This window comes from Nannospalax galili, unplaced genomic scaffold, assembly GCF_000622305.1.
Source record: "Nannospalax galili isolate Female #2095 unplaced genomic scaffold, S.galili_v1.0 scaffold312, whole genome shotgun sequence".
NCBI classification, from domain to species: Eukaryota; Metazoa; Chordata; class Mammalia; order Rodentia; family Spalacidae; genus Nannospalax; species Nannospalax galili.
This window is the reverse complement of record NW_008335967.1, coordinates 7485507-7509577: the sequence shown is the minus strand read 5'-3', so window position 1 is coordinate 7509577 and position 24071 is coordinate 7485507. Positions and strand designations below refer to the sequence as shown.

General features: G+C 41.1%; 1 protein-coding gene, 1 long non-coding RNA gene and 1 pseudogene across 3 annotated transcripts in view; 1 reads left to right on the top strand and 2 right to left on the bottom strand.

Moving 5' to 3' along the window:
* The window catches only part of Rsbn1l (round spermatid basic protein 1 like), an 85553-nt gene extending 84036 nt beyond the window's left edge, over positions 1–1517 (bottom strand). For both annotated transcript variants that reach the window (XM_008830778.3, XM_029562364.1), the window contains exon 1: positions 927–1517. In XM_008830778.3, coding sequence (XP_008829000.1) covers positions 927–1467 — 541 coding nt within the window. In that variant the 5' untranslated portion in view covers positions 1468–1517. The remainder of the gene's footprint in view (positions 1–926) is intronic.
* A 169-nt stretch (positions 1518–1686) lies between these two features.
* LOC115069945 lies at positions 1687–2217 on the top strand. Its single transcript, XR_003849179.1, has 2 exons — positions 1687–1801; positions 1890–2217. It is a non-coding gene; the product is annotated as an uncharacterized LOC115069945 (long non-coding RNA).
* A 3586-nt stretch (positions 2218–5803) lies between these two features.
* LOC115069949 lies at positions 5804–23869 on the bottom strand (annotated as a pseudogene).
* Between the last annotated feature and the right edge of the window lie 202 nt (positions 23870–24071).

Sequence of the window (24071 nt, the reverse complement as noted above, 5' to 3'; positions counted from 1 at the left end):
CATTCCACTTGCTTTCCAAAACGAAACAAAAAAAAAAAAAAATCACTTCACAACACTGAGTGACAATGACAATGTATATTTATAATAGCGATCACGACAGGCTGTAGGCTTGCGATCACATAGAGGTCTACTTCTCAGTTCCACGCTGTGTTGTCAGATCCCTACGTACTCACAGCTGACCTAGGAAGGACCCCCTTCTTTTAAAGAAATATTGAAAAATTACAGTAAGAGAAAAGAACACTTAAATGTGTCCTATTTAATGCAAAAACGCTTTGCAGTCACTAGATCCGGCAAAAAAAAATTAATAAATAATAAAAAAGTCAAAGCTCTTGATGCATTTGCTACAGAAAAAAATATGGCTGAAAATGCTTCTGAATTCTGGGGCGTATTTCAAACAGGACCACTCAAAACACTTGAGAATACAAGGCAGCTAGGAGGGCAGAAGGTGGACACCTCAGAAACCGCACACTCGGGGCCCTGCACACTGCATTTCCCTAATAGGGATGAAACGCTCAGGCCTCGGGTAGCTTCCATCTTCCGCCGATACTCTCCGCCACCTTTTTTTTTGGGGGGGGGGGTTTCCTGGTGTTGAAGTCTGTGTTGCAAATATTAATTTCTGCGATCGCGTCTCAATCCTTTAGTTATCGCGCATTTTTAAGACCTCACCTCTCCTTCTGTATCTCTAGCCAAACGCAACCTAGTCCTACAAGTCCAGCAGCGCATTAACTAAGAGGGAAAATCAGTATCGAAAATAAAGAGTTTCGGCCAGTCTCCTCTCTGAGACTGAAATTACAGGCTCTATTTCCTGCCCCGCTGGGGCTGCAACCTCCGCTCCCGGCCCGCTCCCCACACCGAGTTCCCCGGCCCGCCGCGTTCCCCAGCCCGGCCTCGCGCACTTCGCCGCTCCCCTCCCCCGCGGCACCCACCTCGCGGCTGCGGCTTCGCCTCCCCGTTCTCATCGCGGCTTGCGCCGCCAAGGCCGTGCCTCTTCTTCTCCTTCTCCCGCTTCTCCTTGGGTCTGCGCGGCTTGGCGGCAGCCGAGGGAGCGGCGGGTGGGAGCAGGACGCTGTGAGGCTGAGCGTGCAGGAGCGAGGGGGCCACCAGCAGTTTGTGCGGCACCGGCTGAGACGCGGAAGAGGAGGCTGAGGAGACAGCCGGGCCCGCGAAGGAAAAACAGCTCCGAGAAGGGGACGGGGAGGAGGCAGCGGGCAGAGCCGCGAAGCTCCAAGCCGTGGGGCCGCCGTAGCTCTGAGGCAAAGGTGCCGCGGGCGGCTGCAGCTGCCTGCCGTTCCCGCCGCTGCCCCCTTCCCCGTTCACTCTTCGCGGTGCCTTCTTCTCCTCAGTCCGGACCTTCTTGGCGGACATAGAACCCGGGGGCTCCCGCGACGAAGACTGGAGTTTGCCGAATGCTTCCTTCTCAGCGAGGAGGGCCACCGCGTTGTGAGCTGGGTTCGGCGGTTCCGCCATTTTGCGCTCCTGTTGTATTTACTCTCCTCGGCTCCCCAGCGCGGGGGCAAGGGGCGGACCCTCGGCCAGGGGCGGGGCTCAACTTGCCCCCCCCCCCCGCGCGCGCGCTGGGCTTCTATTGGGTACATTAAAATGAAGGATGTTTGCATTAGCCAATCACAGGCGTGGTCATAAATGGTAGGGCTGTGATTACCAAGCGGGCCTTCTTTCGAGGTCAGAGCCCTCCGGGCACGGTTAGTGGCGCGGTACCGGAGAGGGCCGGCTTCCTACCGTCGCTTGGTGTGAACTCGGGTGCCCTGGGAAGAACCCCAAAATCTGCCGCACCACGACTAAGGTAGCGTAGGTGTTCGCCTCGTAGAGTTTGCCGTATTTGTACCACTCTTTCACCCTGAGGTGGCTTCGCTCCCTTCCTACTTTGGCAGGTTCTGAAAACGTGTTTCAGAGATGCTCAGCTCAGCGGAGAAAATTTGCCGGTAGTTACACGTCTTTCGTTGTTCGGTATCCGAGGAATGGAGAAGGCTAGAAATCTCTTGATATAAAAAGTTACCTTACTTGAAAATTTGAGTAAGGGGAGAGAATTTCCTGCAAAGCTAACTTGAATTAGTCTGAGAAGGAAGGTAAAACTCATCCAGGATTTGGAGACTTTTTAAATTGCGATTGAATCCTAACGGTTTTTATTTTATTATCACTATACCTTAAACTCACCAAGAAAACTCCGTTAGCGATGTTTATAAATGTCTAAAAAACCAAGTTAATGTCTGTGTTTTCGTGTTCCTGTCCTGAGAGTTCGATCTACTCTTAAGCTTGTGCTTTGCCTTTTAGCTTTAAAGAAGGGAATTTGAGTAGATGGTTTAAAACACAGTTGTAGCTAAAGCTAAGAGTATGTGTTTAACTTTAGATCATGGGTGAGAACAGGACAGAAGACTAGCTGTAACAGTCAAATTAGATCATCAGTGAAAGGAAGTTTTATGACTCCTAAGAAGAACACAGTTACTTTATAAAAACAGTTAACAGTAATGTTTAATGAATATCCTAGTGAGCTCAGGAAGTTGGAATTATTTTGTTACCCTTTTTCTCATCCCGTTACTTAAGATTGGAGGGGTGTCAAATTTTAGTATTGGTTTGTACATGTATTTCTTAGTTTTTAGAACAAGATTGTTAATAATATAAAGAGTGTTTCCTGAAGCCAGACTCAGACAAATTTTGCACATTTTCTCTGGTGTATGTAATCCAAGTTTGAGTATGTATAGGACATGAAACTAGATGGGAGACCATGGGGGGAGGGCAACAGGACAGGAGAGAGAGTGTAAGAAAAGCTAATAGGGAAAGGAAGCAACTTCATGTTTTCTCTCATCTGCAGAATAAATTGCACATTTATACAGAACATGAATACAGAGGGCACTATTTGGAGGAAGGAGAGGGCCCAGCCAGCAAGAGCAGGGGAGGGGACACGAGAGGGTAGTGGGGAATGAATATGAGCAAGCAAGGATATACATGTATGAAGAAGTCAAAAATGAAACCCATCCTCGGGGTGGGAGAGATGGCTCAGCAGTTAAGAGCACTGGCTGCTCTTGCAGGGGGCCTGAATTTGGTTCCCAGCACCCACATGGACTAACAACCATCCATAACTCCAGTTCCAGGAGATCCCATGCCTTGTTCTGACCTCCGTGGGCATTGCACAAGATGGTAGCAGTACATGCAGACAATACACATAAAATAAAAATAATAAAAATAAAATATTTTAAAATTAAACCCATTCTTTTGAATGCTAACTAAAAGCAACAAAATTTGAACTGACTAGAAAAATAACCAAATAGATAAAGGAGTATTTCTTTACTTCTGTAGATTACCTAATTTGGGTATTCAGAACTAAACTTTGAGTTCCTTGAACAGTATCAGTTGCCCTAATGCCTTTTTGAAATTCGTTTTCCACCTCTCCATCTTTAGAAAGCATTTTTCAAAGGAAGAGAATGTTCAGGAAGTGAGTGACTGGCTGATGATCTACTAAATGTATATAATATGTGCTACAAGTATTACTAATTAAAATATGTAATTCTTTATAGTGAGAGCTAGTGGAAACAGTAATTAGAATGCTCTGGTAGCATATGCCTTCAGGAATAGTAGTAGCATATGGTGGGAGAGAGGATAAGACTGGAAACCATCTACTCACCAGCATTGTAAGGTTAGTCAGGCTCCCGTGCCTGTTAAGATATCTGTTGTCTTATGTGTTAAATGAGTACAATTTGATTGCATGATTACTAAGATTCCCCACCACAGTCTTCTGTCATTTTCAAGAAACTTTGCAAAATCACACTGAAACTATCACAATTAAAATAATTTCTTGCAGCCAGGAGTGGTGGCACATGCCCTTAATCTCAATAGAGGCATGAGGATCTCTGAGATTGAGGCCAGCCTGGTCTACATAAAGATTTCCAGGCCAGCTGGGACTATAGGGAAGCCCTGTCTCAAAAAAACAGAAAAAATAAAAAGTAATTTCTTGCTAGACATGGTAGTGTAGATCTGTAATCCCAGTACTTGAGAGGTAGAGACAGAGACAGGAAAATCAGAAGTTCAAGGTCATCTGCAGCTACATAATAAGTTCAAGGTGTGCCTGGGCTACATAAGACCCTGTCTCAAAGTACAAGGCCCAATGTGATGGTACATACCTTTAATCCCAGCACTCAAGAGGCAGAAGCAGGCAGCTTTCTGTGTGTTCGAGGTCAGTTATGTCTTCATAGTGAGTTCCAGGGCTAAACAGTAAGACCTTGTCTCAAAAGAATAAAATAAAAATTTTGTAACCATTGACCTATAAAGAGTGCCTTTTGTATGGGTAAATGTAGTGCCAGGGAACCTTTCATTCATCTCCTACACTGAAATTTAGGAAAATCTGACTTCTTTAAGGCTCTGCTAAAGAACATTCTCATGGGGCTATAGAGATGGTGTAGCCATTAAAGGGTAAGCCTGGGGCTGGAGAGATGGCTCAGCAGTTAAGAACATTGGTTGTTCTTGCAGAAGATCCGGGTTCGAATCCTAGCACCCACACGGTAGCTAACAACTGTCCATAACTCCAGTTCCAGGGGATCCGAGGGCCTCTTCTGTCCTCCGCAGGCATTGCACGACATGGGTGCACTTACCTACATGAAGGCAATACACTCATACACATAAAATAAAAATAATAAATTTTTTAAAAAGGGTAAGGCTTACAACCAAAATGCCAAAAAAATTCTCATGTATATGAACTTACTACTTTTTGCCATATAACCACTGTTATCAGGACTGATCCTAAATTTGCTGAACCTGAGCAAGAATGTCATTGTGGGAGCCCATGTACAACCTATCTAAATATTTAACAGTTAACATCAGGGGCTAAAGAGATGGCTTAGCAATTAAGAGCACTGACTGCTCTTGCAGAGGACCTGGGTACAGTTGCCAGTACCCACATGGCGGCTAACAACTGTCCAAAACTCCAGTTTCAGGGGATCTGATGCCCTCTTGTGACCTCCGTGGGCATTATACAACATGGGGACACTTACATACATGCAAGCAATACACTCATAAACATAAAATAAATATAAAATATTTTTTAAGTTATCATCAATCAGAATAACAAACTCAAGTTTGTTACAGTACCTTCTGTTCTACTTTAACAAAACCACTACTATAATGAGTTAGGAAGCCAAATTTAAATTTAGATCTCTTAGAGTCCTAGACTGATTCCATCCTCTTTGTACCCCTAGTCTCCTCCCACCATATTAAAAGAGGATTTGTGTATATTTGATGTGTTTAAGATAAATCCACATCATGTTCTCCTGAAAATAGTGATGTGCAGTCAGCAGCTCAGTCTGCCCTCAGATCTAGGCAGTATAAGAGCTGTGCAGACTCCCAGCAGGCATGGTTCCTGACCTCCTGGTTTCCTTGCCCTTCGGAGGAAGAAAAAGGATATTTTACCTAGGCCTAAGTGCAGTGCTGTTATAAAATATATTTAATTTTAATTAAATCCAAAAATGACCAGTGAAATTCTTTCTTCCCTTTATATAACCAGCTTTCAATTATATATAGTGACTAACAATGTTTAACTGGGAGAGAAATTCTACCAGTCATCACCTCCTCTTGGCATAATTGCTTTTGTATGTACATGTGTGTACACATGCATATATGTGGAAGCCAGAGAACAACCTCAGATGTCAGTCCCCAGGTGCCATACACCTTTTTTTTCAGACAGGGTTTTCTCATTGGCCTGAAACTTGCAAAGTAGGCTCAGGTCCTTGTGCTTACAAAGCAAGTGCCTTACCATCTGAGCCATCTCCCCACCCTCATCATGATCTCTTTACTAGGACTAAAGCCATCCACGCTGCTGTTCACTGATGGTACTCTCTTCCAAGTATTCACACTTCTCACCCATGTAGCTACACTGGCCTTTTCTCTGATTCCCGTTTCCCGTTTTCCATTCTAAAAAGAGAATAATATGCCAGAATCAGTGCCTATGCAATGACAGCCTGACTCTTGAAGTCATTTCAACCAAGAGTGAGCTCGATCTGGTCTCACTACTTGTTCCTTCTGATTTCTCACAGAGCATACTCTATTGTTATTTTTTATTTTCATTTTATGCGTTTGAGTGTTTTGCCTGCATGTATGTAGATTCACTTGTACGTGCATTGCCCACAGGGGCCAGAAGGAGGCGTCAGGTCCCCTGGAACTGAGTTACAGACAGTTGTTAGCTGCCATCTGGGTGCTGGAAACAAAATGCAGATTCTCTGCAAGAGCAATAGTGCTCTTAACCACTGAGCTATCTCTCCAGCTCCTCTCTTTATGTAAATAGTTCATCCAGCATGACATGGGAAAGAAATGAGAAACCTTGTCTTATTAGGGAAGATTTTGTGTTTTCTGACCCCCACTGATCCAGAACAACATAAAAACCACAAAATAGGGTTAATTTGTTGCTTTCAACATTACTACTTTCAGCAATGATTTTCTCTCCCCTGTCCCCCCCCCTTTCTCTCTCTCTCTTGTTCTGGACCAGAGGCAAGGAAGAGTCATGGAGGAGAAATAGGGAACATAATCTAAGATGAAAGCTATTTGTTTAGCTTAACTTGTTTATTATAAGGTTGATTACAAGAGGACCCCAAGGCCTAGGAAGATTGTTTACACTGTTTTCCTAAAGGCTACTTAGATTTAAATAGGCTGATTGCACAGTAGGAAGGCAGATTGAATAGGTAGTGTTAAGTGATCTCAAAACGAAAAAATTAACTTTGGTTATAAGGTTAGGAAATTTTCTATTTGTAGCAGAAAGCATTCCCAGAAGTCATTCCCACAGAACACACTTTAAAACCTAAGTGTGATCCAATCTCTTACCTTTCCTCATACTTGTCAGTGGCTTCCCCCCTTAGGCTAAAAATCAAAATCCTTAGTATGGTCTCTAAGACTGTTCATGAGCTAGCTGCTGCTTTGATGCCACAGAAATGGGTCTTGAATTTCAAATACAGTATACCATGTCTTTCAACATAGGAACATGATGTATGTTGTTGAATGTTTGTGTAATAATTTGAATAATGAACATAGTGAATGCTCCCTATAATTTCTAACCAGCATAACTTGATAGACAGTGGAACTGTTCACTGAACCAGAATCCACTGGAATAATGACAAGTTTCAGGTACTCTTTGACCTTGGTCCTATTGAACCAGGGCCTGCTGGCCAAGCACACTACCACTGAGCTCCATCCCCAGCCCAGTGGCTTTCAGATCTCAGCTGAAGCCTCACTTCCTTAGAGTAGCTTTCTCTTCCCAATATAGCTTAAGTTCCTTTTTGTTGCTTCTCTGTCCCTTTCCTTTTGTTTTGTCATTCTAGTTTCATTTCTGTTCCTATAATAAAACATCCTGACAAAAAGTAACACAAAGGAGGAAAGGGTTTATTTAGCTTACAATTCCTGGTTACATTCTATCATTTTGGGGAAGTCAAGGCAGGAACTAGAGCAACTAGTCACATGTATAGTCAAGAGCAGAAAGAGAATATTGACATCCTTACTTGGTGCTCAGCTAACTTTCTCTACTCTTACATAGTCCAGGGCCCAGCCCTTGAAATAGTGCCACCCACATTCAGGGTGGGTCTTTTTACCTCAATTGACAATTATGATAATACCCCACAAATGGCCAACATGATCTAGATAATTTCTCTTTAAGACTCTTTCTGGAGACTGGAGAAATGACTCAGTGGTTAAGAGCACTCGCTATTAGGGTCACTGGACCCTCACCTGAGTATCCAGCCACTCTTCCCAGCCAACTAGTCCAGCCTTGGAAGACAAAAGAAAAATGAGGAAGAACCCAATAGAGGGATGCTTTTGGAAGCCCTGTCAAGAAACTCCAATGGGCTCTCATATGAACATTTGAAAATTGCCCTGCTCTGACTTTTTTCTAGTTCCCTGTCTAGAACTTGTAATGCTAATTACTCTTGCCTTTACTTCTCCTTCACATCTCCTATTCATGGTTCAAGGACTTTCTTTTCCCCTTAGAGACAAGAGTTATGCAATTTGGGAGTCTTTTAGCTAGACCCACCAAAGGGGTACTTCAATTGCCTCACCCTGCATCCCTGTTCAGCTTGGAAGAAGCCAGAGCAGTCTGCGTCCCTATTCCCTATTGGCAATTTGGGTAACCCCTTCAGAGGATGGTGTGATAAGAATAGGAGGTAGGAATTGGCTAGGCAGTTAGGGTAAAAAGACCCCAAAGAAATGTAGCCAGTTTCTTGACTAAAAGTCAAAATGTCCTTGGGCCTGATAACATACCATGTTCCAAGGCCAAAAATGTCAAAAGTATTTGGGAGCTTGTCTCTAATCCTTAAAAGATTTTAGGGTTACCTCTTCAGAGGGGGGAATGTTGGAGGGGAGGGAGTGGGCATGGATTTGATCAAAACACCTTATATGTATGTATGAAATTCTCAATAAAGTTTTTGTAAAAATTTAAAAAAAGAGCACTTGGTATTCTTGCAAAGGACCCAGGTTCAGTTCCTAGCACTCACGTGGCTACTCACACCCATTCACTCCAGTTTCAAGGGATCCGATGCTCTCTTCTGGCCTCCACAGACACCAGGCATGCACATACACATTCATACATGCAGCCAAAACATTCATTCACATTAGAATTTTAATATGTATTTTTAATCTTTTTCTAGGCAATTCTAGGTTATGTCAAGTTGACAGTTAAAACTGACTAGCCAAGTTGTCGGAAATGTTGGTGTTGATTGGCTGATAATCTCCCCACCCCCTTCCATTCCATCTTTTATAACTGCTGTACCCTATGCCCCGTTACTCCATCTTGTTTGAAGCCCTGGCTGCCCTCTGAGAACACAGACTGTACCTTTGAAAGTTACTTGTTCTCTCTGAGCTGCGGATTGTTACCTCAGTTCTTCATCACAGAATTTCAGGTTATAAATAAATGCATTTACTATGCAAAAAGTCCTCCTACCTTTTTGTTATGATTATATGAAGACTTTGTTGTTGTTTTGAGACAGTGCCTCTAATATCCCACAAATGAAGAGCATTCCTATATCTCTCCTGCCTTGACTTTCCACCTGGTTCTTGCTTCAGGTCCAGAATGCCAGTGGGCATCACCATCTGTGTGACCACCGATACCTCCAGCTTTTACCCATTCATATTCTCCCAAGTACCATTCTCCTGCATTCCTTATTATTGACCCTGCACTCAGGCTGTCAACCTGGACTCTGACTCCTTTGTCCTTCATACTCACCTTCAATGTGTCATCAAGCCTGGTCAGTTCCTCTTCTCCATTCTCCCTGCTGTTCATGCTCTCAGCTGTCAAATCAGCTTGGATTATTCCAGTGATTTTTCTTAACTGTTCTACCCCATGTCTTCTAAACTATTCTATATAATACTACCAAAATTAGGTTTCTAAAATATAAGCCTTAGGGCTGGAGAAATAGCTCAGCAGTTAAGACCACTGGGTGCTCTTACAGAGGACTGGGGTTCAGTTCCCAGTACCCATGTGGCAGCTAACAACCTTTTGTAACTCCAGTTTCAGGGATCTAATGCCCTCCTTTGGCCTCCACAGGCATTGCATGTACATGGTGCACTTACATACATGTAGGCAAAACACTCATATACATAAAATAAAAATAAATACATTTTAAATGTATTTTTAAAAATGCATTTTAAAAATAAAATATAAACCTTGAGCCAGCAAGATGTCTTAGAGGGTAATGTCACTTGCTGCCAAGCCTCACAACATGAGTTCAACCCCCAAGACTCAGATGGTAGGAGAGAGCCAACTCCTGCAAACTGTCCTCTGAACTCCATATTCATGGACATACACACACACACATATATATACACACACACAAAAGAAAATATGTGTGATTAAAATATAAGCCTGGTTATGTTTCCCTTCCTTATACTGCCCTATTATATATAAAATAAAAGTTCCACTTTTTAGTGTAGCATACAAGCTCTTCCATTTTTTAAAAATACTTTGTGTATGCATGTTCATGTGTAGGGTGTGCACCTGCCACCTAGTGTGTTTAGAGGTTAGAGGACAACCTCGGGTTGTTTTAGATAGGGTCTCTTGTGTGCCGCCGCTTACACCAGGCTCGCTGGCCTAGAAGCTTCCAAGGATTCTTCTATCGCCAACCTCCTGTCTTGCAGTAGGAGCACTGAGATTACAGATGTGCACCACCACATTCAGCTTTACATGAGTTCTGGGGATCCAAATACAGCAAGTACTCTACTGCTGACCTAGCCTCTACTCCCTGTTCTTGATGCAGCCCAGGTGCTCCAGTTTGCATCGCTCTCCCTCAGCTCCCCTCTGTGTCACCTCTTCTGAACTATCTATATATTCTGTTTCTTCTTCCTGGAGTGCCCAAGCAAAGTTCTACTGATCCTTCTAGGTTGGCTGAAGCATCTCCCTAGCAGTATGCTTCCTGATCTGCCAGATAGATCAGAATGGATCATTCCTTTGCACCATTGTCATTCTGCCTAGGAACATTTAATATATTTTTCTCCACTTCTAGCCTTTGAGTATATCAAAGGATAGAAATAATGTGTTATTTATATTTGTATGCATAGTATCCGTAGAATGGTCAGTGCTCAATAAATGTATGTTATGCTGCTACCTTCTAAAGATTCTATAGCTTCCCCCAAACAGCTCCACCAGCTGGGAACTAGCTCTGCAACCACATAAACACAATTTTTAGAAAACAGAGATTATTCTCTTACAATTTTGGAGGCATGGGATGTTCGAGATTGAAGCACTGGCTGCATTTCGGTTGTCTGATGAAGACCACATCCCGTGGAAAGGAGAAACAGCAGTCTATCCATGTATGGTAGAAGGTGGAAGAACAAGCAGGCCAAACTGCTGTGTGAGGCCTTTCTTTTAAGGGCCTTAATTCCTTCGAAAAAGAAGAGCCTCACCTCTTAGCATATCATATTGGCCATCTTAATACCTGAATTTTAGCAGATATGATGTCAACTGTAATAGGTTTTTAAAGAAATATTAGAATGCAACAGAAATAGTAGCAATAACTGTGCAAAACTGGGAGTACAGATATCCTTCAACTTTAGAAGGAGATAAACCCATCGTAGGTTGAAAATGCTGTTATGTCAGAAATGCATTTACTAACATATTGGCCATCTAGCTTAGCAGCATAACATTAATACAGGTAAAGTATTAGTGGTTTCCCTTTTGATCCTATAGCCAACTGGGAACTGCTGTTCACTGCCACTGTCCAGTGTCACCAGAGTATGTCCAACTGCATATCACCAACTAGGGAAAAGACCAAAATTCAAATTTTGAAGTATGGTTTCTATTGATTGAATGCATATTGTTCACACCATTGTAAAGGGGAAAAAAAAAAAAACGAAAATCTTAAGCTGAGCTAGTGTACACCAGGAACCATCTATGCATGTCTTATTTACAAATTAATTTACTTCTTTGCTTTAGCTGATTGTTCTTGTATAGAAATAAAGTTGTCCTACTTGCCAGATATGTACTTTTTTAATATGAAGTTCCCTAAGAAACTGTGCAAGTCAAACAAAACGTCTTTTGAGTCAGATAAAACTCATCTAGTAGACTGACTTCTGATCTACAAAAAAGTGTCTTTGTTAAGATAGCTTGTAAGAGCTATGTTTATATATTTTAATTAACTGCATTACTCTTGGTGATTGCTGGAATATATGCTGAGCACAGATATTCAAACCTCCAGTCATAATAAAGACATATTAGTGGTGCTTAGAGCTGTCCTCTGTATACTGACATCTAGTTTCTCTGTACATGATATTCTTTAGTAAGAGGGCCCTAGGGATTAGGATCCCTGTAAGAAATACCATGCTGGGGTCCGGCAAATGGCTCAAAGGGTAAAGACACTTGCTGCCACGCCCAGAGGCCTGTGCTTGATCCCTGGAACCCACATGGCAGGAGAGAATCAGTTCCCCCGAGTTGTCCTCTGACCTCCATTGCATGTGCACACCCACACACAGTTACATACACATACATATATAAATAAATAAACATAATAAAAAATTTTAAAGTAAAAGGAATAACCATGCTGGGAATACAAACATGCACCCCACCTCAAGAGCTTGGCACCAGGAGAAAGTTGTTGCATCTCTCAGATCTGTAGCAGGCACATAGCTAAATCTATATATGCATATTTCCTGACTTTGTTTTGTCTTTTATGTAAGCTGTAGAGCTGTAACTGGGACACAGTTTTGGCCAAAATTGTATATAAATTCATTTTTCCATATAAATGGGATATATATATATATTTCTTTTAATATAGGGAGAAAGTTCAGACCCAGGGCTCCCTGGCTTTATCCAGGTTCCTGAGCCCCTTGGATGAAAAAAACAATTCTTTTCTCTAGGCCCCTGGTACTTCATGAAACCATGTACTAACCTTAGAGACATTTTTTCTTCTCTTAGGCCATGGGCATCTCAAAGTCCTAACCTCTACCACACTGGTTGATCTTCTCATTTTTGTGTGTCTTTTTGTAAATTTTATTATAGTTGTTGTGGAAGGGGGCACATACATGCCATGACACATACATGGAGGTTAGAAGACAGCTTGTGAGAATTGATTCTCCATCATGTGAGTTCTGGAGATCAAACTCAAGACTTCAGGTTTGGTTGCATGAACCTTATCTGCTGAGCCACTTCACCAGATCCATGACTTTTTTGAAAAAAAAAATTAATAGATTGGAGTCAGAGACTGGAAAGATGGCTGAGCAGTTAAGAGCACTTGCTGCTCTTCCAGAGGACCAGGGTTCAGTTCCCAGCACCCATATCAGACAACTCACAACTACCTGTAACTTAACATTTAAAGGGTTCTGATGCCCTCTTCTGGCATCCACAGGCACTACATGCACATATATACACTCAGGCACACACACACATACATATAAAATAAATAAGTAGATATGTTTTTAAAAGAGAGATTGGAGGGGCTGGAGAGATGGTTAGCAGTTAAGAGCACTGACTGCTCTTGCAAAGAACCTGGGATCAGTTCTTAGCACCCACGTGGTTGTTAACAACCATCTGTAACACCAGTTCTAAAGGATCAGATGCCCTCTTCTGGCCTCCGCAGGCATTATGTGACATGGATGCACTTACATACATGCAGGCAAAACACTCATATACATACAAATAAAAATAAATAAAATATTTTTTAAAATTCAAGCTCACATAAGTAAAGCGAATTTTTGACAGCAGGATTATTGAATTTTATGTATTGATTTAAAAATATAAGACAACTCTGTGACTTTACATTATATACCATAAAAAAAATATTTTTAAGATTGGAGTCATGGGAGAAAGTAGCCAAATAGCCTTTGTCTAACCATATAGTATTCGAAAATAATTTTTTAAATAAATGAAGAGTGTGGTGACACTGAGGAGGGAATTATCTTTATTTGGACTGTTGCTGTCAGTTCACTTGTGTGTCTCAAAAGGAGCCCTTTTCATCTGTATTTTACAGACTTCTCAAACATTAAATGGTAGAGGCCCTCAAATATCTACACAAAGCCCCCCCCCATATTATTTTCCTTGGCCAATCTTGAAAATGCCCATAATGTCAACAAACTGCCAATGGCTCCCCAGTATAGCTTAGAAAACCTGAGTGCCTCCTGTTTGTATCCTAACTGCCCAGCATCTCCCAGGAATGAATGAGTGAGCACTTCAAGTTCAACATGTCTGTGGCAAAGTGCTGGTTTCCTGCCAAGTATCTGTTTTCCTCCAGTTTTACTGTCTGAATCCTTATTTATTGAAATTGCAATGTGCCTAAGAGAAAACAGAGTGCTGCCCAACCTCCCTTACTCCCAGGTCTGGCAGCAAAAATGTCAAGGAAAGTCTTTCAGGGAAGTTCCAGGGGACAGGTGTGAGGACTAGCCTATCAGCCTTCCCCCTTCATGAAACTAGAGGAGACAAGGAAGGGCAGTAAATCAAGACTGTGAAGTTTACTGCCAGTGTTTTCAACCTTTCAGATATTTAAGGTAAACTGAATTCTCACCTCTTCACCAGTAATATCATTTTACCACAAATATGGCATAATCACTTGATTAATCACAGTCTTTCTTGCAGTTTGAATATATACATAAGCACAAGAAAGGAGAAAAGAGGAAAATAAAGGTGAAATTGGAGGTGAGGGATCAGCTACTGCATAAAACCTTCATGGGAGAGCCAGTAGCAACCACAAAGCAGGAAGCAGAAGGCACAAGAGTAAAAGGAGCCAAGCAGAGTTAGTAAAAGCCATTCATAATTGTGTTCATAAGTGTGTTCTAGGATTGATTTTGCTGCCAACATTTTTTATATGGAAAAACATGAGACCATTTTGATCCTCCCCCCCCCCCCCTTTAAACAGGATCTCAGTATATAGCCCTGGCTGACCTAGAACTCTGAAACTGCTGTATAGACCAAACTGGCTGCATACTCACAGGGATCTACCTGCCTCTGCCCCAAGGCACTGGGATTAAAGGCATGTACTACCATACCCAGCTTTTGATACCTATTAAGAAAGGGATAGGAAGCATGTTACAAGTGTGACAAAGCCTTTCTTACTGAATGTCTCCAAAAAGAGAGGGTGAGTTTTCTAGCAAATTCTATGAGAAGTGGAATATAGTTTGGCAAAGATCTGGTAAGCAGAGGGCAGTGTATCCGTGTGGCAGAGTTCATAGAACGTCTGGGTTTTAAAACCCAACACCCTACCCCATTTGTGAATTTCCATTCCTACATATCCTTTACTTTCTTTTTGACCAGGGCAACCCTGTCTCCAGAAGATCATTATCAGATTCGTAGTATCATCCTTTACTGTAGGTAGGATTCAGTTTACTGGGTGCCTCGTGTGTCAGTGGAGGTATTCTGCTTCCTCTTTGGTTTAAAAGATTTTCTAAGGCATTTTTAAAATAGCTGAAATTCAGCATATGTTCTGAATGTTAGAAATAAATTGGTGGTCAGAAAGGAAGAGACCACTACTCCAATTGAAGGGTTCTCAGCAAGGCAAACTTTACTTCTGATCAGAAAGGTGCAAGTCTCACAAGAAGAAGCAAGCACACTTTGCTAAGCCTTCCTTCCCCTTTTATCCCTGCTGTGAAAGAGAGCTTGGCTGCTTCTCATTGGTCAAGGTTCAGCCACACAATCTAAACCCAACTGGCTAATTTAAAAGAGGAAAGAGGCACTTTAGCAAGAATCTTTGGCATTTGGGATAATTTTAGCACATAGTTGGAGTCTAGTTGGAGAAAACAAGATATATTAGGTTATGGGAACAAAAGCTTTCATACAATGAGAATTACAAAAGGGGGGTGGGAAATGAATGCTACAAGTTACAACTGACATATTAAGAAACATATCAAAGTAAATATCAGTCCTATAACAAAGATACTGTAGAGAAAGACAAGCATATCATTTCAAAACATTTTGACAGAAAAGATTTTATTTTTTTTCATTAACTACAAACCCATTTTCTTTCAAATACATCCTACCTTACAGGAAGAAACAAGTCTAAAGCATACTCTGACCATGATATGCAAACATGTACATGCACATAAACATGTACACACATTCACAGACACACACCAAGGGTTAAAAAAAAAAAAAAAAAAAGCATGAACATGTAAGGCTAGTGTAAGGGAGATGGCTCAGTGGGCAAAGTGCTGACCATGTGGGGGCTCAAGTTGGAGTCCCAAATCCAAGTAAAGCCAGATGCAGTAGCATGTATCTGTAATCCCAGCACACTTACAGTGAGATGAAAGACAGATACAGTAGAATACCTGGAAGTGTGCCAGCCAGGTAGTGTGCTGTTGTCAGCAGTTAAGAGGAGACTTGTTTCAAGGTAGAAGGTGCATGTCATGTAGGTGCCCTGCACTCACTCACATCCACCCAGGATATTCACACCACAAATAAAATATACAAAAAGTAAGTCTAAGGTGGCTGAGGAACAAAACGCATGAATTTCTGTATGCAATAGTACCTCTAAAACCTGCCCTCCTAATCTGGAAGGCATAGACACTCAGAGGAGAAAAAATAAGTGAGCTACACAACTATAATCTTTCTAAAACGGTATGTGGCCAAAGTACAGCCATTGGCATACAACTTTTTAAAATACTTTATTATTTTTAATTTATGTGTATGAATGTATTGCTTGCATGTATGTAGTAAGTACACCCATGTTGTGCAGTGCCTATGGACGTCTAAAGAGGGTGTCAGATTTCCCTGGAACTGGAGCTATAGACAGTTGTCAGCCACCGTGTGGGTGCTGGGAATTGAACCTGGGATCTCAACAAGAGCCATCTCTCCAGCCCCCAACATACAACTTTATTTTCCATCAAATTTAAAGAAGAATATATTTTATTTTAAATGGAACATCAAAACAGCATGCTAAGAATTAAAGTATAGCCTTCAAGTTTTAATTTCATACTTTAAATATCAAAAAAGTAATAACCCCTAAAATTATGGAAATGTTCAAGTAACTACACAGGAAAAAAAAAAAGTGGGTATTTAAGTGATTTCATCCTCAGTATCCTATAAGGAAAACCAATGTACTTATAGCTTTAGACTACAGATAGCATGTATCTTAAGATCATTATTCCTTAAAAATGCTACAAATATTAGGATTTTTTTTTCTATTTCTGTGAAGGATGTCATGAGGATTTTGATTGGGGTTGCATTGAAGCTATAAATTGCTTTTGGTAGAATAGTCATTTTCACAGTATTAATTCTACCAATCCATGAGCAGAGGAGGCTTCTATTTTCTTGTATCTTCTTGAATCCCTTCAGAGATTTTAAGTTTTCATTGTAGAAGTCTTTAATGTCTTTGGTTAGGTTTATTCCCAGATATTTTTTGAGGCTCTTGTTAATGGAAGTGTTTCTTTGATCTCTTTCTCTGATTGCTTGTTGTTATTACATAGAAAAGTTATTGGTTTTGTATTCTACCACTTTACTGAAAGTACTGATTGTTCCTAAAAGTTTTCTGGTAGAATTTTTGGACTCTCTTATGTATATCATACCATCTGCAAATAGAGATAATTTGACCTCTTCTGTAAAGCCTAATAAACACAATGGTGACTGGCCCAGCAAACTGTCTCTATTGGTGCAATAGTGGCAGTTTCATTTGGGGAGTAATCAACAGCTGTCTAATTAGGAATTTAAGAGAGAACTTAAGTTCTCACTCAGTGGGAGAGAACTCATGTGTGGTTCTATGAACATAGCCAAATACACATGGCTGGAGAGGTCACAGATCCTAGAGAAAAACCTACTTTTGTCACATCTCTAGACCAATATAATTTCTTACTGTATTCTAAATATGTGTCCTTATATTTACAGACAAGTGTGCCTCTTATCATCAAAAAAGCTTCTTTTTGCAACAAATCGAGACTATTACAGAGTTCCACAACTGTTCAAACACAGAGAATCAGTGTTCGTGAGATGTCCAGGCCTAAATGACACATGTACAATGCAACCTCTACACCTAAGGCTCAGGGAACATAGAACAGGGGGCAGAGAGAATATTAATGCATCTCTCAGCTCTCACCAGTGAAGCTTCCTCATATATCAGAGGGTGATTAACTCAGAAAGTCACAACTGGCCAAACTGCAGGGAGTAAGAGACTGCAGAGTGCGTGTCCCTGGAAAGGACTCCTATATCAAACCTCTGTCACCCAGGGTTCAGGATTCATTGTAGAAGAGGGTGCAAAAAGACTGTAAGTGCCAGGAGTGGTGGATGACCACAAGGAAATAGTTTTCTTATGAACTTACAGCAGTGGTGACAGCATGCGCAAGACCTATGAAAGCTCAAACAAGACAAAAACCTAGCATAGAATTGAGGAAATGGGTAAGAAGTCCCAACCATAGCTGAGAAGCTATTTGTAACTGGTGACTACTGGGAGAGGGAGAGTTGGTTTTCTTTAAGGGAGTGACATTAGATAGGTTGACCAGGCTCCAGTGAATGGGTCCACACTGAGGGACACTGGGGACACAAATTTGATTCAATACATATATGACAGAATGCATGAAATCATGGGGGGCTATGGGGGAGCACAGGTGGGGGAGAGGGTCTAAATATGATGAAGATATATGAAATCTACAAAAATTCAATTTTAAAAGGTCTCGAAAAATACAAAAATTTACAAAGAACATTTGAGGGGCTGGAGAGATAGCTCAGTGGTTAAGAACACTTGCTCATGTAGAGGACCTGAGTTCAATTCCCAGCATCCATGTCAACCAACTAACAACTGCACCTGTAACTCCACCTTTAGGAGATCCAATGCCCTCTTCTGGCCTCCATGATCACCTGCATACACATGCACATACACACAAAGATATACACATGAATGAATTTATATTTTTAAAAAGAACATTTGAAGTTCATACTTATAAAATGGTACTTCAAGAACTGACCCACCTAAGGAACTGTTTTGTCAGAAGAGATAGTAAACTAATAATAGAAAATATCATAATGTTGCCAGGTGTGGTGGCACACACCTTTAGTACCAGCACTCAGGAGTCAGAGGCAGAGGGATCTCTGTGAGATCACAGCCTGGTCTACGTAGTGAGTTTCCAACTACCTGGGGCTACAGGGAGACCCTGTCTCAAAAACACAAAATAGAATCTTATGTTAAAAACTTCATGATGCTCTATAAGAAAGTCAATAAAGACCAATTTAATCATTCTAGCAAAATTATTCAGCATTACAGATTTAAAGTGTAAGTTTATATGATTCAAAAAGGAATATATTTAAACCTTGGATTGCCACACAATCATCTATATTGTGAAATTGATAAAAATGAACTTTTTGAATAATTGTACATAAAAAACAAAGGGTTATTTTTTTACTCCTTTTATTGGAATCTTTTGATGCACTTTTCAGTTTTGGTTCCCAGAGCACATTTTTTTACAAATCTTGAAAACAAACCAGATCTGATGGCATATGCCTTTAATCCCAGCACTCAGGAGACAGGCACATAAGACTTTTGTGAGTCCAGTGTGTTCTACATAGCCAGTTCCAGACTAGCAAGGCCTATGTAGTGAGACCTTGTTTCAATAAAAAAAAAAACTTGAAGCAGCTCCTCTGTGCAGTTCGGCAGTGTTTTTCTTGTCTATTACTGCTTTGACTCTGTTCAGATGTACCCTGACTCTTTACAATTCTTGCTTTACTTGATGTTCCTTAGGATTAACTCCTTGAGTTGTAAAATAAACCCAAAACAGAATTTCATGTGTGCACAAAAACTAAATCCACCTTTGCTTGTTCAAGTGGGTCTGCCTTCTGCAACAACTCACATCTAGAAATAGACATGGTTTTCCATATGCCTTACGCAGAACCAATGGGGCACGCTGATGCTGATAAAGGCTCATAAATGTCTTCTGGATAGATTTTGTGAATTTCTTCATGCCATTATGACCAACTCAATCAAGCTCTTTGAATCCTACCTCCTGGAAAGTGGTCATTTGATGACCAAGCATCAGAATTTTTTAAAAGGTTTATTTGTGTTTATTTTTGTTTGTTTGTTTGTTTTTGAGATGGTCTCTCTGTAACCCCAGATAGCCTGGTACTCACTATGTAGACCAGACTAGCCTTGATCTCAGAGATGCGCCTACCTCTGCCTCCTAAGTGCTGGGTTTAAAGATGTACATCACCGCAACAGGCTGTTTTTTATTATTTTTTTATTTTTACTGTATATGTGGGTCTGTGTGTAGGCATGTGCATGTGAATACAGGTGTCCATAGAGTCCAGAAAAGGGTGCCTGATGTACCCTGAGGGTGCTGGGAACCAAACTCAGGTCCTCTAGAAGAGTATTATGTTCTCTTAACCACTGATCTCTCTCTCCAACCTGAATTTTTTCAAAGTGTGTGTGTGTATGTGTGTGTGTGTGTGTGTGTGTGTGTGTGTGTGTGTGTGTGTGTCCGTCCGTCCCCACAGAGACCAGAATTGGGCATCAGATACCCTGAAGCTAGAATTACAGGCAGTTTTAAGCTATCTGGTATGGGTGCTAGGAACTGGACTTAGATCCTTTGAAAAACTAGCAAGTACTTTTAACCACTGAGATATCTCTCCATTCCCCAAGCATCAAACTTTTAAATTTAAACATTGATGAGAACTTTTTAGAAGATTTAGTTAATTACAGACAATATACATTCCCCAAAGATGCCATGTTTCTTAAGGTGACAGACATCAGTGCTTTTTTCCTCTAGAAAAGAACAGTAGTATTTCTAGGTGAAGAAATAAGGCTAGGAGCATGGAAGAACAGGTACATCTACATAAGTGGCTTGACCTACCAGAGACACTGTATAATTCAGTTACCCAGAGAAAGCCTGGGCATTGTAAAGCAGGCCTTACAGTTGCAGGGCAGGGGGAACAGTAACCCACAGAAGAATGTGGTTTTGCACAAACATTACACATGCCAGTGGAGCCAAGAAATCATAAAACTGTGCCACAAAGTTATGGGTTTGATATTTTAATTTGACAGGCTGTTTTGAAAAGCTCTGTAACAGTTACTTCACAGTGCCATGAAGTAATCAAGTGATATCCTAGTCAGGTATTTTACCTTAGATTCTAAAACAGGCTCTTCTTGATTCTCCTTAGACCAATAATATTTCTATAATTATTTCTGTATCATTAATTTGAAAATAACACAGCTAAAATAAACAGCCATCAAAAAATACCACTATGGGGCTGGAGAGATGGCTCAGCAGATAGCCCAGGTTGGATTCCCAGCACCCACATGGCAGCTAACAACCGTCTGTAATTCCAAGTCTAGAGAATCTGATGTTCTCTTTTGAACACTGCAGGCATTGCAGGCATGAGTGCCCTTAACATATATGAAAGCAAAACACTCATACACATAAATAATTTTTTTTAATTTTAAATGCTACTTAAAATGATTTGGGGACTGGAAAGATGGCTAAAGGCACTTGCTGTGCATGCCTGACAACCTGAATTCAGTCCTGGAACCCAGGTAAAGGTGTAAGATGGAAGGAGAGAACAGATACCACAAAGATATCCTCTGGCCTCCACATGCATACCATGGCATGTGTGCCCACACACATATGCGTATATGCACACAGTAATAAAACCTTTTTAGCCAGGTGTGATGGCACACACCTTTAATCCCAGAACTTATTATTGAAGAGGCAGGTAGATCACTGAGATCTAGCCAACTGGTCTACATAGTAAGTTGTAGGCCAGCTAGGGATACAGGAAGGCCCTGCCTCAAAAAAACCAAAACCGATTTTTTTTTTTTTTTTTGGTGTGTGTGTGTGTGTGTGTGTGTGTGTGTGTGTGTGTGTACCCATGTCATTGCAATGCCCACAGAGGTCAGAAGAGGGCATTGAATTTCTCTGGAACTGGAATTATGGACCTAATAGCATATGTCTATAATAAAAGGAGCTGAAGAGATTGCTCAGTGGTTAAGAGCACTGGCTGCTCTTGCAGAGGACCTGGGTTCAGCACCCAGCACCCACATGGTGGCTAACAACCATCTCTAACTCCAGTTCTGGTAGTTCCGATGCCCTCTTCTGGCCTCGTTAGGCATTGCATACACATAGTGCACCTACATGTGTGCAGATAAAACATACACATAAAAATAAAGTTAAAAAAATCTAAAAAAATTTTTTAAACAAAAATTAAACATTTAAAGAAACAGATTGTCTCCTCCCATAATCTATTATTTTTACAGTGACATGTTTAATAGATTTGGGTTTGTTTGGGGTTTGATTTTGTTTTTGTTTTGGGAGTTTTGTTTTTGTTTTTTTGCTGCTCAATGATATTTTCTACTATGTTCTTTTTGTCTGTCTGTTTGTTTTGAGGTAGGGTCTCATGTAGCCCAGGCTAACTTTGAACTTGCCTGGTCAAGTTCCACTTCCCTTCCACTTTCTAAGACTAGTTTTATAGGTGTATAGCACCACATCTGGCTTCTACTGCTTATTCCTTGATATGATGGCTTAAGTTAGAGGTGCTTTTCTTAGTATTTATTATTTATGCATTCCCTTCCTTAGTTTATCTTTAGGTAGTTATTAGATAGTCTGTATTTTCTATTTTCCACACACATTAGTAAATATTTACAAAGAGCCTACATGTGGGCTGATGAGATGGCTCAATGCCTTAAAGCATTTGCTTGGTGGCATGATGATCTGAGTGTGATACCTAGGTTGCACATGATGGAACAAGAGAACTGACTCCTGAAAGTTGTCCTCTGATCCACATATGTGCTGTGGCACATGTCCCTCCCCCCAGTGAAAAAGAACCTAACTGTTCTGAGGCACTTGACTGAGTGCTAGGAATATAGCAAGAGACAGCACAGACATGAACCCTATGTATATGGAGCTAACATTAATCATATTGTCTATTTCCAAATAATCATTTCATTGGTGCTTTGCTGTTGAAGACTGTGCTCTCATTTCTTACTGGTTGTATAACTACAACAAATGTAATTATCTACTGTTGACATTGTAGTTGACAGTTGTGTTAGTTACCTTTCTGTTGCTTTGATAAAGATACCATGACTGAGGCAACTTATAGAAGGAAGAGTTTATTGGGTTTACAGTTCCAGAGGGATGAGAGTTGATCATGGTGGGGAGGCATGGCAGCAGAGGCAGCCAGAGTACAAACCAAAGCAGTCACACCTTCCAGTAGGTACAGGAAGCAGGGAGAAACTGGAAATGGGACTGGGCTATGAACTGTCAGAGCCTCCCCAGCGACGTGCTTACTCCAGCAAGGTTGTACCTCTTTGAGATTACAGGACCACTTCAAAACAATGCCACCAACTGACCAAGTGTTCGGCTACTTGGAGCCTATGGAGGGTACTTATTCAAACCACCACAACAGTATAATTGAGAAGATAGACATTAACAGATAATAGATAGCAATGATGGCACGTGCTGTGTACTGTGAACTTCAAAATGTTTAGACTAAGAGCTCTAGCTAGAGAAGTTAGAAAACAAAAGATATTTGAGCTACATTTTTAAAGATTAGTAAACAAAGAAAATGGGAAAGGACTTCCAAAGCTCATTGCTCTCAGGCTTCATTAGGTACTGTTTCTTTAAAAATTTTTATTTCAGGGGCTCAGCAGTTAAGAGCACTGACTGCTCTTGCAGAAGACTTGGGTTCGATTCCCAGGACCCACATGGCAACTAAGAACCATCCTTAATTCCAGTTCCAGGGGAATCCGACGCCCTCTTCTGACCTCTGCAGCATTGCACAACACGGGTGCAGGCAACGCACTCATACACATAAAATAAAAATAATAAAATTTTTTTTTAATTTTATTTCAATTTATTTTTATTTTATGTGTATAAATGTTTTGCATGTGTGTATGTAAATGCACCCATGCATGCAATGCCCATGGAGGTCAGAAGAGGATGTCAGATTCCCTGGAACTGGAGTTATGGATGGTTGTTATCTGCCATGTGGGTGCTGGGAACTGAACTTGGTCCTCTGCAAGAGCAGCCTGTGTTCTTAACTACTGAACCATCTCTCCAACCCCAGGGTACTGTTTCTTGACTTCAACTGAGTGGCTGTACCTGTCCTACAACACTAGTTTGTTTTTAAACTATCCATTTAGTCTGGGGATGTTGCTCAGTAATAGAGCTCTTACTTAGATTGTATGAGGCTCTTGGGTTTGATCCCATCTGTGCACAGACATATGCAGACACACAAATTCATGTAACATTTTAACACTTTAACAAAGCTATTTCAATCATCACATCTTCAAACTAAATAATACCAAGTAAATTTGAATTCTGAAATTATATTGATCTTTGTTATCCAAATTTGAAATGTTACGTTCATTTTACAGTCTCTTAATTTAGCTCTCCTATTTATATACTTAGTTTCCTTTCCTGTTGCTGTGATAAAATACCCTGCAAAAGAAACTTAAGGGAGGAAGGGCTTATTCTGGCTCACAGTTCAAGTACGTGCCATCGTGGCAGGGACGTCAAGACAACAGGAGCTGAAAGCAGCTGATCACACTGCATGCACAGTTCAGAAATAGAGAGCAGTGAATGCTTCCTAGTGCTCAGCTCATGTTAGATCCCATGGAGCTGGAAGTACAGGCAGTTGTGAGCTGCCCAGTGTGGTCCTGAGGACCAAACCCGGATTCCCTAAAGGAGCAGTAGCTGCCCTT